General features: G+C 49.9%; 1 protein-coding gene across 4 annotated transcripts in view; it reads right to left on the minus strand.

The window, feature by feature from the left end:
• Positions 1–5643: 5643 nt before the first annotated feature.
• The window catches only part of RNF220 (ring finger protein 220), a 324645-nt gene continuing 312310 nt past the window's right edge, over positions 5644–17978 (minus strand). For all 4 annotated transcript variants that reach the window (XM_077823455.1, XM_077823454.1, XM_077823453.1 and 1 more), the window contains one exon: positions 5644–9210. In XM_077823455.1, the coding sequence (XP_077679581.1) occupies positions 9139–9210 (72 nt within the window). In that variant the 3' untranslated portion in view covers positions 5644–9138. The remainder of the gene's footprint in view (positions 9211–17978) is intronic.

Consider the following 17978-nt stretch of genomic DNA (forward strand, 5'->3'; position numbering starts at 1 on the left):
GTGGGAGGGCCCTCACCTTCTGAACAGTGGATCCCGGTGGCTACAGTCCATAAAGCTGGTCCGTGGAGCCCAGTATCTATATCCTTGGGCAGCATTGCCCAATATTCCCAGTGTGGGACAGTTGGACCTAATCTCGTGGGTGGTCACCCCACACTGTAATAGATGTGGGAAGTGTGGGAAGGGGTAGGGGGACCTGGGCCTCCCTACTCCATCAGGTCCCCCGACCCAGGGCCCTGTAAACCTGATTTCAGGTTCCAGTTCTGATCTCATTAAACACGTTCCCTGGGCTGCTTCTGACCGGGCACTCCAGCTCCGGCAGTTCCTCTTGGGGTGGCGACCGCCAGCCTCCCTCTGGCCCCGTGGGCTCCCGCTGTAGACGTGGTCTGCTCAGGCTCTGCAGTTGGGGGCTCTGGCAGTTTCCTGGCAGGGGCTGGTACTGTGTGTCTGCTCTTCTCCCCAGTCAGCGCAGACTCACCTGACCTGCATCCTTTTATGCAGCTGGAGCATGGCTAGCAGGGGTGGGGGGCATGGCCTCCTGAGCCCACAGCCAGGGCGTAACCCTTGCTGACCCAGTGCGGGGTTGATACACCCTGTCACAATGTTCCAGAAATATGTTCTTAAACAATGTGTTTGGCAGGTAGGGCTTAAAGCAACCCCTAGACAAAGGAATGCGGTTCCACCTGCTTGAATGTGTCTCCAGTGTAAACAGAGCAAGGAGAGACAATGGAAGTACATGTACATAAAACGTGAAACAAAGCCACCGAACGAGCAAGTGGAGGGAGACAGCTACCTAACCATCACAAACCAGGGCGGAGCCTGCCAAAATTAACCTGGTGGCAGCTCCCTGATGGCCACAGCAAGCTGAGCCCACCCCGGCTGCCTGACTCTGAAAACAAAAAGAAACACGGAGGCTACCAGCAGCCAGCGAAAGCAACTTTGGCAGCCTTCAGCTGCGGTGCCAACGAAGCCCAGCGCGTCGGGCTCTGTGCTGGAGCCTGGCGAAGGCCTGACCAGCCATGCTGGAAGAACGACTGTGGGGAGAAAACGACACTGAACCAACGGCTCGAGTTTATTAAGTCCAGTTTTTGGCTTTGCCACGTATTTCTCCTTTTGTTTGAAAGCATTTCGCTCCCCACTCTTTCTGCCTGGGATCCCGTAAACAGCTATTGTGAATACACTGAATCTTGTGCTATCGCACACCAATCTCAGAGCACTGTCAAACTGATGTGTAAACTCCCCAGCCAAACTCACAGGCTGGGGCCGTGCGCTGGCTCTTTAAAGGACCAGTGACCTCCATAAGGAGTTGAGAGTGCTACCGTGAGGCGGGCTGAGTACGTTGAGGAGCTGATTTTGGGGAGACTCAGGACTGGGAGGTGCTGGGGCCAGGACGAGGTCATGGCGCCATGAGCAGGCTTCTGGGGCCAGGGCACTGAGCCAACCCCGCACAGCACAGATGCACCCAGGGTTACAGGGCAGGTGTCGACAGATCCCCTTTCCTGCCTGGATGAACCCCCAAAGCGTCACAATGGCCTCCCACAGGCAGAGCAGACAGAGCATGAGCGACTGTTGTTATTGCTCGACAAACACCTCAATGCCCTGGGATGGGCGGTTTAAGGCCCTCACTTGGCTGCTAAACCCCATGCCCCGCACTCCAAAGGGGACCCTGGCGTGGCCCTTTCTCTTTGAGGGCCAACACCGTCAACGCTCGCTCGCATCCAGTGAAACATACACAGCCGCAAACCGGTTCTCTCTCCCTCTCAGGTATCTTGGAAATCCCCTGCCATGCAGTGGCCAGGCAGCATGGCCGGCACCAGCCCCAAAGCCCACGACAGCTGTGGCCGTATTTAGGAACCGGACCACGCTTACCTGACCTTGGCCTTGGCTCATTCTTGCTTGGTGCTGAGATGCTGGCTCTGAAATGGGCAGCAATGTCTCTGTTCCCTGCGATGCTGATGTCTGGGGCCAGTGTTCTGGCTTTTGAATCTAGGTCCATGAATGGACACGAGAACGTGTGGAGTGGGCCCTATATATGTCTGACGTGGCCTCCGTCCTGCTCACATGCTACGGGCCTGATCCTCTGAGGTGCTGAGGTGGCTCTTGAGGGCACCCAGCATTTAACGCGCTCCCCAAGTGTTTGCAAAGTTAACCCAGTCAGCCTCCCGTCAGCACAGCCATGTTGAAAACACGTGTTTCTCTCCCCCTTATTCTTTCCAACATGTAGTTTAATAGCAATAATGAGTAGTCTAGCCTGGGCTGAGTCACCACTGCCCTCTACTGCCTGGAATCAGAACTGATTGATTCTGTGTGTCCTATGCCCCATACTGCTACCAGTTCACAGTGCCGTGTCTTCAGTCTGCCTGCGAGGCGGGGCCTCTGCTGCTGGCTCTGACATGCTGTCACCACTATTGCTGTGATGTTGCTGGTGACCATAAGGTGCTGCAGGGTGACTGGTGAAGTCTAGGTTACACTTCATGTTGTTACTACACAAGCTGTGCAAGGGGCTGAGCGAATGTTATGCCAAGACTCCTCACCATTAGGTTTCTAAGCATTTGCATCCATAACCCTAACAGTCAACTTGGTTTTCTAATATGCCATTTTTTGGTCATGTTCTCTGTACTCTGTCATGTTGCCCCAGGCCAGTGGCTTCAAGCAACCCTACAATAACAAACCAGCATGTGCCGCTCTGTGTTGGTGAGCGATCAGCCACTCAAACCAGGGGCAGGGTGGGAGCGATCTTCGGCATGGCAAAATCCCAGCTTCAGGGGGGGTATTATTAACAGTGTGAAATTTACTAATGTGATTTAATTCCCTCGCTAACAGCCTTTCAGCATGTGGAGAAATGACAGGGTTCAGGCCTGCGTGTTCTCTCTTTGGCAGGCTGAGTCCTTCCTGCTCGTGTCCCCCCCGTCCCCAATCGCTCCTAACTAACCAACAAGGCAGCTTTATTTTCTCTCTCCTTTTGTTCCTTGCATAGTGACATAAGTCTCCCCATGACATGGGGCCATTCTTCATCCCCACAGGACATGATTGATCTCGGCCGATTACCATTTTCCATTTATCTGCACAGGAGTTAACCTCGTTTTCTTGGTAACCGCATTAGACATTTCATGAATCCTGACTTCTCGGGGAGTTTCTGGGAACGGGTGGGGAGCACAGGGAGGGATTAGATTCCAGGGGAAGGGGGCGGGGAGGAAGAGAGCTAATTGGCAGGAATTGACAACAGGATGAAAGGATCAGATTGGTGCCATGGCAGCTCTTCCCAGAAACCACCCCGCTGAGAAATCCTATGTTCACATTAGCTGCCTCCCAGCACCGCCCCTGCAGTTCTGGGCTAAGGGGACCACATGCCCACCCTGCCTCTGCCAGCCTTTCGCTCCCAGGTTAGAAGGCGGGCGACAGCCCAGAATGCAGGGTTCTGTCTTCCTGATGAGCGGTAACAATCCTGCGACGTTTTAAACCACATTCCATTGGCAACTGTTTAGTCCCTGCGCTTTGGTGTTGCGGCCCCAGAGTGGGCGTGGACCCCCAGCACCGTTGGCACCAAACCCAGAGAACCGGGCGCTAGCCTGGTACTCCTGAGACCTGGGTGCGGCACCCTATTGGGCCACAGGTGCTGGGTACGTCGCTTAGGCTCACAAACGCCTGCTGATTTCAATGGAACGGGGAAGCTGGCCTTAGCCTCCCTGTGCCTCATTCCCCAGCTATACCCTAGGGAGAAGAGCTGTGTTCTTATTCCAGGAATGTGCTGAGGATAAATGCGTTAGAGCACGCAAGGCACTCAGATATTACAGTAATGAGGCTACATAAACACCTTAGGTAGCCCTCTATAGCGTGAGCTAAAAGGAGCACGCTATCTGCTAGCACTAGTAGGCCATCACCCCTGCATGAGGTATCTACTGGAAAGGGGACACAGTGCACGTTACAAGTGTGATCTATTTGCAACCCACCCAAAAAATGACAGCTGGTTTGTGGTTAAAGTGCAATTCTGTCTCAAGCCAGCCTGGCCACCTGGGGATCAGGTCATTCATATGCATACAGAATTCCGAGCCCCTCCAGGGCCATGATCCAGGTTTATCACAAAATGTTGTGGCCTCAGGCTGGCGCATGAGCGCCGGAAAATGAGGCCGACTCATCCACGTTTCAGTGTTTGCTTTTTGGCACCTCACTCAAAGGTCATATCTGAAACTTTTCAGTGGTGATAATAAAAGCGTTGAGAAAAGTCTGAGATGGCTCAGGAGAAAGGGACAGGTCTCACGGGAGATGCTGTCTAATCTCAGGTAGGTCAGGGATTATATTTTCTCACGGGCGCCCAGCACTTAGCAGAACAGGGTCAGATCCGGTCGCCTGGTCACTCCTCCCGTACTAGAAATAAAAGTTCAGTGCATGGGCTGGGTAAAACCTGGACCTTAACTTTCACAATGACACTGATTTTCTTACATACCGCCAGAGCTCTCCATACGCCTGCTCCAGTTCTTCATTACTGGAGTCTGGAGGGTCTGGGCATCTGCACACAGTAGATTTTGCTGTGGAAAGTTCCCTTGGCACAAGCTAGGTAAGTTACCTGCAGCACAGAACATTGTTAAGGAAAAGATCACAGCTGGACTAAATATGCATCTCTTCTGCATGGGGGGCGTTGTTTGGAGTGAGAATTTATTATAGTCCCCTTTGACAAGCTGGGAAATCTTAACCATTAAAAAGCAATTTTTCCAATCTGAAACTTGCACATGGGAGCACACACGCACGGCAAATCAGGGAATCTGGACTCAAGAAGTAGTTTAAAAAAAAAAGATCAATGAAGTAGTCAAGCAAAGAGCAACTGCCAACTCCACTCGCAGGATATGAATATATAATGTGGATTTTGCACTGTTTGCAAATCTAAGGGGAACCGGTGCATTGTGCGCTGGGATGAGCTCAGAAGGAAAAATGCCCAGTTAGTAGTATGTGCAGATACATCCAGGCCCTCTGCATCAAGGAAAGGATGTATGTGGGGAACAGATATTTAACAACAGGCTCTTCAATCTAGCAGAGACAGGTCTCACATGATCCAATGGCAGGAAGCTGAAGCCAGACAAATTCAGACTGGAAATCAGGCATACGGTTTTGATGGAGAAAACGACTGGAGCAATTCACCAGGGCCGGGGTGGATTCTCCATCACTGACAACTTTTAAATCAAGGTTGGATCTGCTCTGGGAATTATTTTGAGGCTGGTCTGTGCTCTACAAGAGGTCAGACGAGCTCATCACAACGGTTCCTCCTGGCCTGGGAATCTATCAGTGTCTGACAGGTTTGAATGGGAAGCTGTCTGCTTATGATCATCTCCGTTCTGATTAGTCCAGAAAAAAGACAGGACGTGGCTGGAGAAGTGTCTATCTCCCATTGTACTGCTGACACCCATTGTCTCCCACCAAGGTCACCTCCCATTCCAATTGAGGAATGGCCACCTCGAGACTTTGCAGTATATTGCTAACATCCTCCGACCCCACAACTTGCGCGTGCCTGGGCCTAGGAGCAACAGCTGTCTCAGTGCTCAAAGCCCTCGGCCACAGGCCAATACCGGGTGCAGGAGCAAAGGTGCATCACAGTCACATCCCCACCCGCTCCAGAGAGCCAAGACGGAGAGAGGGAAGGAAGGCAAGACCGGGAAGATTTATACTCGTTTAATTAATGTCAAATGTAGTTTACAAACGGGAATGACAAGTACCTTTTTATATAATATACATTGACACACAATCATTGACACAACTGGAATATCACCTTGTGCAATTGGGATTCTTTGGGCAAAGAGAGTTAATTTCTTTTTTTGTTTTTTTTTTTGTTTAAGCTCATTGTGGAAGAGGAGAAAGCGATCGTTGGTTACAAAACGCGGCTGGCTCCTGAGAAGGCCAGAATGAGACTCTTCTCTCTCCATTCTCCCCTCAGATCCCCACCCTTCTTAAAAACAGGGACGGCTTTACATTAAAAAAAAAACATTACTGGTTACATATGGTTTTACAGATACGTACACAGCACATTGCTGCTCCACAACACACGAGAGAGAGCCTGGCTCTCAGTGCCTCCTTGCAAGGCAGAGCTCGGGCACTGGGGAACCTGCCCTCCCCACTTCCCCATTCCCAACTGCCTTTAAAAAAAAAAATCACTGCGCATTCTCCAGTTCCATTCACAGAGAGATCCCAGCTCTCGTACCAAGGGCACCCGCAGCTAGTGCTGGGCGAGGCGGCCCCCCCTTGCAGAGTTTATTATTCCAATTTAAAAACCAACCCTACTGACTGCCTTTCCCAGGGCTTAAGTGCTACAGGCAGGGCTACTTCCCAGCAGAACGAATGGCGTTCCAAGGCTTAACTGCACGTGCAGCCCCTCCCGCTGCTCTCACAGGCCTGTCTCTGCAGGGGAGAAACTTCCAAACTTGGAATGTTAGAAGAGTTTTCTCTCGCAGTCACAGATTCTTCATCTCCCAAAGACCGCCCAAGAAGGTACACATGTGCAGCATGTTAGCTACCAGGGAATGGCCACGGACGCCCGGGATAGACTCACAGGGGCAACAACTGTACTATAGGTAAAGGTTGCTGCCTTGAGAGCGTAAGGACCCAGGAAGCTCAGAGTTAAGTGATATCATCTTTGTTGGCGGAGGGGGAAGAGATATAATTCCATCAGGAGACAGATTTATTTTGTGCAACAGGGTCCTTTAGAAATCAAACAGCAAGACACTGACCAAAATGGCAGCTCCCAGGAGAAGACATCAGACACTCAGGCAGGGAAGTTGTGATAGAACTATCATCACTGAGAAAAGCTGCCTCGTCAAATATTCTGTTACTGCAAAACACAAACCATCTTTGCAGTGCTGGGGAGGAGTCTGGAGACCCTCTTGATGTCAGCACACCCTATAGTGGCCAGGTGGCCAACACCAAGAAATCCAGCAAGGAGGAGTTACCTTGGCTTCCAAAAGGCCTTCAAATGACCCCTGGAGGTGCAATATTCCTGTGTCTAGCTTATTCTGGTCTCTCACCTGGGTTCATGAAGTGAGACAGCTAGTGAGGCGGGGCTGCCTGGTGAACAACACCACAAGGGTAACTTCACCAACTTCCCTCCTCCCACATTTCAACTCTGGGCTACTGTCCTGCAAGGTCACCACCCTGGCAACAACAGCCACCAGTGAGAACCTTTAAACAACGTTCACGCAGCCTTGCAAAACTCAAGTGGCTCGAGAGGCGTACGTTGCTTTTTGGTAGGTAAAATCGTATTAGTTTCTTTGTTCCCAAGGTAATAGGGGAGCAGATGGCAACCCTCAGCTAGTGACAGCTGTGTGCGGCTGTGGACCTGGAAGCTAAGGACAACTGAGAGCTGCTGTAGGTGCTGCTGTGGAAGAAGCTAGGAGAAATCTCCTGGGATAAGGTCATTGGGGATCTCTGGCACTGACTGGAGTATCTGAATCTTTGCTCATCTTAGTCAGTTCGATGAGGCTGGGTTCTCCTTGCCAACTCAGTGGCCTGAGAGAGGGGCCCTAGCAACACCCTTTACTTAGATGCGGAAGTTACTTTGCATTGTTTTAGGAGGAGGAACGTGCACCATGTCCTAGGAACCCCGGCCCAGGCAGGCTCTGGAAGAGATCGGCGATCTAAAGCAACCTTCCACTGTAGCAAAGAGCTCATACGAGAAAGTCAGTGCAATTCTGAGGCCTCTCGTACTGGCAAAGCGGTAGAACAAGACAGCAGGATGGAAGGAGATGGTAAAAAAAAGGCAGCACAGCAGCCTCCCCAGAGAACACCTCTAGCAAGAGTCTTCCTTCCCTGCACTGTAGTCACCCCCTACTACTCAGCCCGCAACAGTCTCAGCCAGAAGGGAGAGCACAGACTGAAGCCTTGGCCCCGAGCCTGTGCCATGGCCCTGAGCCTGTGCCATGGCTCCACCTCTCCTGGGGGCATAGGAGGCGCTCTGGAGCAGAGAGAGCACCCTGGGCCATTGGGCAGTGAATTCCTTTCCAGTGGGAACAAAACAAGCCAGTGGCACGTTTTTGCTTGGACAAGGGCATGGCCTTTGGTTTTCGTGGGCAATGGTTGGGTTAACTGAAGCTTTGGGGTGCAGATTCCCAGCCACTGGAGACAGCTGCACTTGGCCAGGTTCATTCCTGTCTCCCAGCTAATCTCAACTCCTGCCCGTGCCCCAGATGGAAAAGAGGTGAAAGCACCTGAGCCAGACCTTTCCAGCTGCCCCCCCCGATGAGAAACTAAACGCCGCTGGCTTTCTGTGGGATAACGATTCTATGCGAAACAGCCCCATCAGCTACGACTAATGACAAAACCCATCTCCCCTACTCCCCATAAGTCTTGTAAGTTATGGGTGCTGCAACAGCCATTACTAAAAAGCTGTTAACTTCATATCTGACCGAGGAAATATACACCACAGAACATTAAACCATTTACATTATAGATATGTAGATATATACTTTTTTTAAACTAATGACTTTAATGCCAAAGCTTCGCAGAACCAAGAAAAATATGGATTTAATGTTCTCTGCTCATTTTTTTCTTCTTTAAAAAAAATACAACCAAAAAAAAGGGCAACTTATTAGTATGTAATGTTTGTGTCTATCCCATTTATACACAACATTGTAAACATATATAATCTATATTACATGTGCTTCATTTTCTGCCTGTGTGTTTTTTCTTTAAACCTTTTTTAATCACTAGAACACCACCAAAAAAAACCAACCAACCAAACAAAAAACAAACCCAAAAAACAAACAAAAACAAAAAAAACCCAACCAACCAAACTGAACAAAGAACACAAGTTACAGGTTATTTAACATCTTTCTGTCAAGGGTCCCTTCCCAGTCGTCTGGGGTTGGAGGCGTGAACAGCACAGTCCAAAGGAAGGGCTCACAAGCCATCCGCAATGCAAAGCCAGCTCTGGGGAGAGGGGAACACTGGTTTTAAAAAAGGGTTTGGTTTTGCCTGCAGTAGAGTCGCCAAAGGAGGTCCCAAAACGACAGACACGGAAGCCGAGGCTTCCCCGCGGCTCCTTTATCCTCGAGTCCATGTCTGGAGTCTATTGGTTTTAAACGTCTTTTTTTATCATCGTTTTCCCCCCTCGGTGTGATTAGCTGATCCGGGTAGCTGTGTCCCGCCCTCCAGCTGTGTCCTTCATAAGTAGATGCGCCTGAGGTCTCCAGGAGACGTGATGGTGTTACACTGGGGGCAGAGCTTCTTAGCACCCTGCAGCCAGCGGAGGAACAGAAAGAGAAATGTCAGCTAGGCGGACGCAGGACAACGGCGCGAATTTCCCCTCGGCTGTGATGCTGGGGATGACAATATGGAAGCAGGAAAAGCCAAGGCCTCCCAATACCCAGGACCCCTGCCATGAAGGAAACAGGACAGAGAGGGGATGCCCTCTGAGCAGCAGGTATGAGCCCTCTGAGGGGAATCAGGCACCCCCTTCCCCAACACAATCCCTGCTAACACGGTATGCACCTAGGAGGCCCCCGGCCACAGGCTCAAGGAAGAGGAGAATCCAGCCTGAGTGCATCTCATTCATGCTTTGACTCATCAGGGGCATTCATTCTGCATCCTTTTAACCCCCTGCCCACATGCCAGCTCTTCTCGAGAGTCCCCATCTACAGACGCTGCTTGGGCAGCACCAGCTCCGAGGAAACAGCCAGGAGGCTTGGAGCTGGATTAGCGCTCGGCAGAAAACTGAAATTCAGTGCAACAGTTAACCGATTCTCCTCCATCCCCTTCTTTACAGCACCAACTTTGGCTCCAACTGTCCCGCTCCATCCTTCCCACCCGACCGAGCTGTGCGCTGGCCCCTGGGTGTCAGATGTAGCCCACCCTGGGTGTAGCTCTGTCTTCACTGACCGCTGGCCCAGTGAGGGGAATATCAATTGCTTAGAGCCTTTGTGCTAATGGACCAGTAGAGGTGCATGCTTTTAGCACCAGAGGTCCTGGGTCTGACCCCCACATCTGCCAACCCAGCATGGGGCGTTGTGTTACACAGAATGATGCTCTCATGGCCACTGTGGCATTCACTGAACAGGATGACAGGGAGTGTGGGGAAAAACACTGGTCCTAAGGCTTCAGTGCTGCTCCTCTAAGCAGCAGGAGCAGCATGGGGAGTGCCAGCCCCAGGGAGCGTTCTTACTTTTCCCCTGACCCTTTAGAAGCCCCTTCATGGGATCAGGAGGGGATGGAGTGGCTGTCTGCAGCTTGCAACCTCCCTTGGGCTGCAGATAGCATCCCTAGGTCAGGGCTGCTCCAAGAAGAGTTAATGCCTCCTCCACCATCGCTCCTCACCTGCTGTGCAATGCTCCTGTGGATGCTGTTACACCTGGGCAGTGGGGGGCCAGCTCAGCATCATGGAGCCCCCAATGCCCTGCGGGGCTGGAAGTTCTCTCCCTGACACAGTGGCTCGGGGGCCTTTGGAGGCTGCACTCTTGCTTCCTAGGAGCCACCCAGCAAGGAAGATCGAGGCAATGTGGGGGTTCAGCTAGCTGCATTCCAGGACCTCTCAAACCCCGTGTTCAGAGCACAACACAATCCAAGTCTCGGAGCCCCAGAACTATACAGATCGAGGTCCTGTTCAAACGCCCCAGCCTGCCTCGGGCAGCCGATGGGAACAGGAATTCCAAGCCCTCTGCCCCACGCTACAGAGGAGTCTGTATCTGCTGCCACGGTGAACTGAAACAAGCAAACTTCAAACCCCGGCGAGGTAATGGAAGGATGACACCAGCACTGCATGAAATGAAACAATGGCTGGTGCGCCATCTGTCACGGATCCTGACAGGTAGAGGGTGTTAATAAGCCTCCGAATGGGGGGCAACCTAAGCTGCTCATCATTAGATTGGCAGGTGTGACAGACAGCTGACGAGAAAGAGACAAAGATGGCTCTGTGGCTACTGATCCTCCACTCCACGCAAGCAGGGCTGCAGTAGGCCTGGAAATCAGCCGTGCTGGCTTTGGACACTAACAGATGGCCTCAGAACACAACCTCCTGACTCCTGCGTCAAAGCAGCAAGCACAGGCTCCGTCTGAGCACCCCAACTCTTCTGCCTGCTGCTGTCAACCTGCTTCCCAGCCGTTCCTTTCCAGCCCAACTCCCCAGACAGCATGCCCGGCAACAGGCCCTGTGGAATCCGACAGGCACCCAGGGCTGTACGAAGCGGGGAATGCCAGCCGGCTGCTACGGCTCACACAGACTGACCCAGAGGAGGTAGATTCTCTCGGGAGGAAGAGCAGTGCTCCCAAGAGGCGCTTGTTTTGACCTCTGCAGCCAGGGCAGAAAGTTGGCGTTAGAGCAGTGCGCTCAGCAGGTTTGCAGGATCCGGGCTCCGTGGAAGGGCAGGTTCGGATCTGGCCATGCTACACTGACTGCTGCCAGTCGCAACTCTGATGACGAGAGAAGAGTTGGATGCTCTCTCCGACGCTACAATTAGCATCAGCTCTGCTCTGCACAACGAGCACCCACGGGGCAGGGAAACCCCAAACCCAAGTAGGAAACGCCTCTGACTTCCAGGACAAATTCAGGCTATGTCTACACTGGGTTTGTAGCCACTCGTGCAACCCGCTTAGTGAGGACAAATTACATCAGTGCAGAGGAATTTGGATCCTCGCAGCTTACCGCAGCGTTGAACAGGTGTAAGGTGTGTCTGCCCTAGGGGCTTGTACCTGTGCCACTAAGAACTCAGTGCAGACAAGGCCAAGTCAATTCTCCTCGCCCTCCTGGTGCAAGCTGCCGCTGACAGGCCTCCGACCACTGAGTCGCCTTGGTTTCTGCAGCGTAGAGGTAGCCGCGCTGGCCCCAGTACACTAGAGAGACACGGGCGGGGGAGGGAATACCAATCTCTCTCCCCAGCAGAAGTTGGTCCAATAAAAGATATTGGTCCAATTAAAAGATATAACCTCACCCGCTTGCCTCCTCGTTTTCTGCCATTTGTGACCTTCGGAAGGATCGGGTGTCAAGGGGTCATTTCAGAGGGGCTGAACTCTCACCAGGCCTCACGTGGGAGATGGAAATGCTTGGTGCCACTGAAGTCAGATCTAAAGCGTCACCAAAGCCCCGCCCCCCCAACCTGCCTTGGAGGCAAATAAAGCCACTAAAAACCCTCAAATCACCCAGAGCACAGGATACACTGTGCCCTTGTGGCTAGGGCAGTAGACTAGGAGTCAGGAGACCTGGGTTCTGGTCCCAGCTCTGCAGCGATCTCAGGCAAGTCATTTCCCCTCTCTCAGCCTCTGCTTCCCACCCTTTGTCTTGTCTCTGTAGAATTTAAGCGCTTCAGGGCAGGGCCTGTCTCTCATTATGCCTGTGGAGTGCATGGCACAAGGGGGTCCACAAGGCAAGTACCTTTACAGAGCCAAGCTGCTCTCTAGGCTCTGCCACCAACACCACGCTCTGGCGGGTAGGCTTAAAAATCAGTACACACACTTCAAGATGCCCAGGTTACAATCCAGCCTTTTGCGTCTCTCTCAGGACCTGCGCTCTGGATCCTAGAGCTGCCAAGAAGAGCCTGCTCTTGGGCTGAATGCTCGCCTACAAAGCACCCCCAAAGTTCTTGGGGGTCATGGCAGGTTGATATGAAGAGGAAGAGTGACCAATTTTTAAAGCTATTCTCTGTCATTTCAGGCTGGGGCCTGTCGCACTGCTGCTGAGATTCAGACACCTGGGGGCCCACACTGTGTGCATCAATACAATGTATTTCAATTCACATCCGACAGAACCACTGGCATGGCCGTGCAGATTCTCTGCTCGTGCAGGGGTTTCCTGCAGCCTCATGGCTGCCGGGCTCCCCACTGTCACAGGAGGGCAGGGTGTATGGTCTCTGCAGGTGCCAGAGGAGCAGAGAGGTTTGCGCACAGCGATCAGCGTTACACGGAGTGGTGGTTGGCAAGTTCTCAATTCCTGCCTGCAATGTGCCCCAGCAAGCAAAAGTGAGCATGCTAAGGATTCCAGATGTGGCTAGCTCCTGCACATCTGTCTCGACCCTTTCCTTCCCAGGAGCAGCTCATTAAGGAAGAGGCAATGAAATATTTGTCCAATCGCACCTCACCGCTGATTACACAAGGGAAGCGGATTCTTTCTGCAGCTCCCACCCCATGGAATGGCTTGGTGCTGTCACTCTGATGGGGGGGGAGAAAGCAGGGGTGAGAGGACAGTGCTCCACAGACACTAGGTGCTCTCATGCAGTGCTGAAGAGCCTCCACAGACACGCCCTGCAGCCTCACTGCAGTCAATGGGGCTGCCCGGCTCTGGCCAAATGCAGCCAGGGGAAGAACTTTAATGGACCTTTTCCTGCTCAGTTCGCCCTATTAGAGAGAGACCCCATCGCCTCTCTGCATGTGTCCCGAGAGATGGCGACCAGCACATCCTCCTGGAATACAGAGACAGGCCCCAGCGAGAGGCGGATTTCAAACTGGCAGGCTTCTCTGGAGGGACAGAGCATTGTCTGAGCAACACGTACACATAAAACTCCTAGGAAAGGGGATGAACAACTGGGGGCCCCACCTGAGAAAGGCAAGGGAAACCCTTTCCATCAAGTGCACCTGTATAACGGAGAAATTCCCATCACGCAGCCATACCCAGCCCTCACGGGGTCAACCCGGTTCACTGAACTCCAGAACTCGTTGAGAATAAAGACAAGGAAGGAAAAAGCAATTAAAACCCAAGATCACTTTGCTGTTCCAGCCTGAGCACAGAGAAGTCTCCCAGCTCCCCGCTGTTCTCCGGGATAACTGCACTAACTAGAGATCAGACAACTGAATGCTGGGAGCTTGAGAGTGACAGGGAAAATATTCTCGTCTGAAAGCAATCTGTGTATCGTGTGCGTGCATTTCAGCTCTCTCCACACACTGGACCCAGTATGCAGAGGGCCCAAAGTGCCTGGAAGTAGAACTCATCCTTCAGGCGGTCCCACTGCACTACTTGATGCCCACCAGAACACAGGACAGGGCAAGGGCTAGGAGTCTCTAAGAATTATTTGGGGACAGTTCTCTGGCCAGAATGGATCACAGTGGCCCCTCCTGGGGTTGGAATCTATGAATCTGTCCTTTCTCTACTTAGAAAAAGTATCTCAAACTCAATACCCTGCAAACTTAGGGGGGTTGATTTGAATCACTGGCTCCACACAGGCCCCTCGGTTCTATTTCCTTGGGGGTTTGTGCCTTCTGCTTCCAATGCAGATGGGATCTTGTGGGAACTGCCCTCCATGCACGAAATTTCAAGAATTTCATGAAGACAACTTTCAGCTACATAAGATGGCAGAAATCCAACCACAGATGGTGTCTGCCATTTTGACAGTTTCTTATTCAAAGATCTAGCCCTGATTAGCCCTTGATCTGAAACTTACTCTGGATCGGAACAGAGCCTCAAAGTGACGCAAACCAGAGAAATGGGAATAGCTGTTCCAGTGGCCCAAGGAAGGCTCAGACCACAGGCATGAGAATCCAGCCCTTCCAGGCAGGGTTGGTATTTCTCTTGTTCTCTCTTCAGGAACGTTCCTGCGTCAAGGCACATAGGTACAGACTACGTTGCTTCAGAGTCCAAACCAGCAAGCTGGGTCCCACCAAGAGAAACACCCTAGTGTGGATAATTTTATGAGGGGGGAGAATGTTGTTTCGCTGAGCTTGGATAGGACAGCTTGTTCTGGCTCACAGGGTGGGGCGTGCCGGAGTGTGAACAATGCCATCTTAACTACCTTCTGCAGCTTAGACTTTAAGCAGGCTGGCTGCACACACACAGCTGGAAGGCCCAGGGTCTCTAGGTCCCCCTAGTATCTATGTTTAGTGTTAAACAGTCCAGAGAAAAATAATGACTTTAGTCTCCTGGGAAGAGCTTATTTTTTTTTAAGCTGATGTCCCTGCACACATCAGCATGTGCGCTACATTCAGAACCCCACGTTCTAAGCGTGGAGTTGTATTTTAAGCACTAAAATCACTTACAACCTTGTTCCTTGCATTTGACCACATTTTTGGTGGTGTATAGTATTTATTACTATAGGCAATTAAGCTATTCTCACACACACATGTCCTGGCACAGGGACAATGAAAAAGTATTTGTTCCCCCCTTCTCACCTGCCAGCTGGGGTTACTAAACTTTTCCCTTGAAATAAAAATGGTGTGGAATAATAAGTCACACCTGTCGGCCGTTCCCCCCACCCCGTCCTTTTGCTCCTTTCATCATTGCTCCATGGAAAAGCCTTGATGTGTTATAGCAGCGTGTGCTGCAGAAAAGCATCTCAGCTTTTCCCTTATAAACCTCAGTTTTCAGTGGTTTATAAAACTCTGCTGCAAGAAGTTTGCTCCGGGGCTGAAACACGGTAGAGAAAAGGGGCTGGGATCAAGACGGGATTTATTTTTTCCCCTCCCGTCTTAATTAAAATTTGGCAAGTGATTGATCCACAATATGGGCTAATCACTTCGGGTAGTCTGAAAAATAAATTAACAAGAGCTGCGATGTTGAGAAGTTGTTAAGGCTCACTTGGTGCCAGGAAGGACTGGAGCTTTTTGTCTTAAAGCTACCTCTTAAAAAAAGAATTACACTACATTTGTTTTCAACCAGATAAGGCAGGAAACTTGAAGTTAGGGCTTAAGCTGTTCCTGCTATCCTGTTAGTCTGTGAACAGTGATCAGTTTCCAAACAGAATGCACTACCCAGACGCAAAGGAGATGAAGGCAAATAGGACTTACATAGCCACCCACAGCATTCAAAGCACCTCACCAAAGCTCAGAGAGAGAGCTGCAGGGAGACACCCAAAGTTATGAAGAGAGCACACTGCCAGAGGTGGGAACAGAACCCAGGATCCCCTGCTTCTGAACTAGACCATACTTCCGCCCCTGTGTGTGTATGTGTACACAAAATGTGCCCACACATTGTAGGCCATATTTCAAAGCGTACCATTCATCTGTGCTGGTGTTTTGTCATTTATTTCCACAGCAGTAGGGTATGCATGGTGCTTTGCAGACAAATATAAAGCTAGGTCCATGCCCCGAAGAGGATGGAAGAGGGGAGAGTTGCTACCCCATGAGGCTTCAGGAAAAATCCACAAAGGACGTGGCACAAGCCAGTGAAAGGCAGGAATGAGTTATAGTTTTCTGACTGTTACGCCAGCTTTGCAAATAGCCACCCGCAATACATGTATTTTGGGACACGCACTAGTTACCTGAGGAAGGTTACAAGGCTCAGTATTAACTAGTACCATCTACAAGAAAAATATGTATTAAATCTGAGAACATGGCTTTTCTGACAGATCTGTTCAGAAGGTACTGTTAAGGCGAGTTCCAGGAATCTGAAGATTTTTTAAAAGCTCATTTTTGGTCTTGCAGTGCCATCATTTACTTACATTCAAATATGCCTTAGTCTGAGAATTGCTAACCAGATGAGTGAATGAATATGCAAAGGAGGTGCTGGGTCTAGATGCACAGAACCCAGGATAAAAACGCTCTCCCATCCTGAATTACAACACAGCTACACCTCACACAGAGCTCATGTGCTGAGAGACAGAGAGTGGTCTTGGAACTCTAACTCATGTGAATGATAACTGGTAATCATTTAAGAACACCTAATTAGATGCTGAAAAGCCACAACCGAGGAAGGAGGGGATGGTTAAAGGGGGGAAGCGAAGGCAGCACTAAAGAAAGAAAAAGGAAGTTGATAGCAATGAATATAAATCAGATGTTAGAAATTGTAGAAAACTGATAAGGGAAGCAAAGGGACACTAAAAGAAAACTATGGCCAGCAGAATTAAGGACAATAAGTTTTAAAAATATATTAGGAACAATAAGAACAAAAGGAACATTAAGAACAAAAAGAATCCTAACAATGGAATTGGTCCATCACTAGATGGAAATATTAGAATTATCAATAATAATGCAGAAAAGGCAGAAGTATTTAATAAATATTTCAGATCTATATTTGGGGAAAAAACAGATGAAATAGTCTCATCTTATGGTGATAACATTCTTTCCATTCCACTAGTATCTCTGGAGGTGTTAAACAGAAGCTACTAAAGTTAAACATTTTATTATCAGCAGCTCCAAGTAATTTACAGCCAAGAGTTTTAAAAGATCTGGCTAAGGAGATAACTAGACTGTTAATGCTGATTTTCAGTAAGTGTTGGAGCACTCAGGAAGTTCCAGAACGCTAATGTTGTTCCAATTTTTAAAAGGGGTAAATGGGCTGACCCAGGTAATTAATCCTGGGCAAGAAAATGGAGCAGCTTATATGGAACTCAATTAATACAGAACTAAAGGAGAGTACCGTCATTAATGCAAATCAACATGGGTTTAAGGAAAATAGATCCTGTCGAATTAACTTGATATCTTTTTTTGACGAGATTACAAGTTTGGCTGATAAAGGTAATAATATTGATGTAATATACTTAGACTTCTGTAAGGCATTTGACTTGATGCTGCATGACATTTTGATTAAAAAACTAGAATGACATAAAATTAATATTGCACACATTGCATGGATTAAAAGCAAACTGATAGCTCTCAAAAATGAAACTTTGAATGGGGAATCGTCCTCAAGTGGGCCTGTTTGTAGTGAGGTCCTACAGAGATTGGTTCTTGGCCCTACGCTACTTAATATTTGTATCAATGAACTGGACAAAAAACACAAAATCATCAATGATAAAGTTTGCAGATGATACAAAAATTGGGGGAGTGGTAAATAATGAAGAGGACAGGTCACTGATTCAGAGCAATTTGGATCACTTGGTAAGCTGGGTACAAACAAATCATGTGTGGTTTAACACAGCTAAATGTAAATGTATCCATCTAGGAACAAATAATACTGGCCACACACATATGATGGGGGATTCTATCCCAGGAAGCAGTGACTCTGAAAAAGATTTGAAGGTCATGGTGGATAATCAGCTGAACATGAACTCTCAGTGTGACACTGTGGCCAAAAGGTCTGATGCAATTGTGGGATGCATAAAAAGGGGAATCTCGAGTAGGAGCAGAGAGGTTATTTTACCTCTTTATTG

The sequence above is a fragment of the Eretmochelys imbricata genome, chromosome 8 (genome assembly GCF_965152235.1).
Source record: "Eretmochelys imbricata isolate rEreImb1 chromosome 8, rEreImb1.hap1, whole genome shotgun sequence".
In the NCBI taxonomy this organism is placed as follows: Eukaryota; Metazoa; Chordata; order Testudines; family Cheloniidae; genus Eretmochelys; species Eretmochelys imbricata.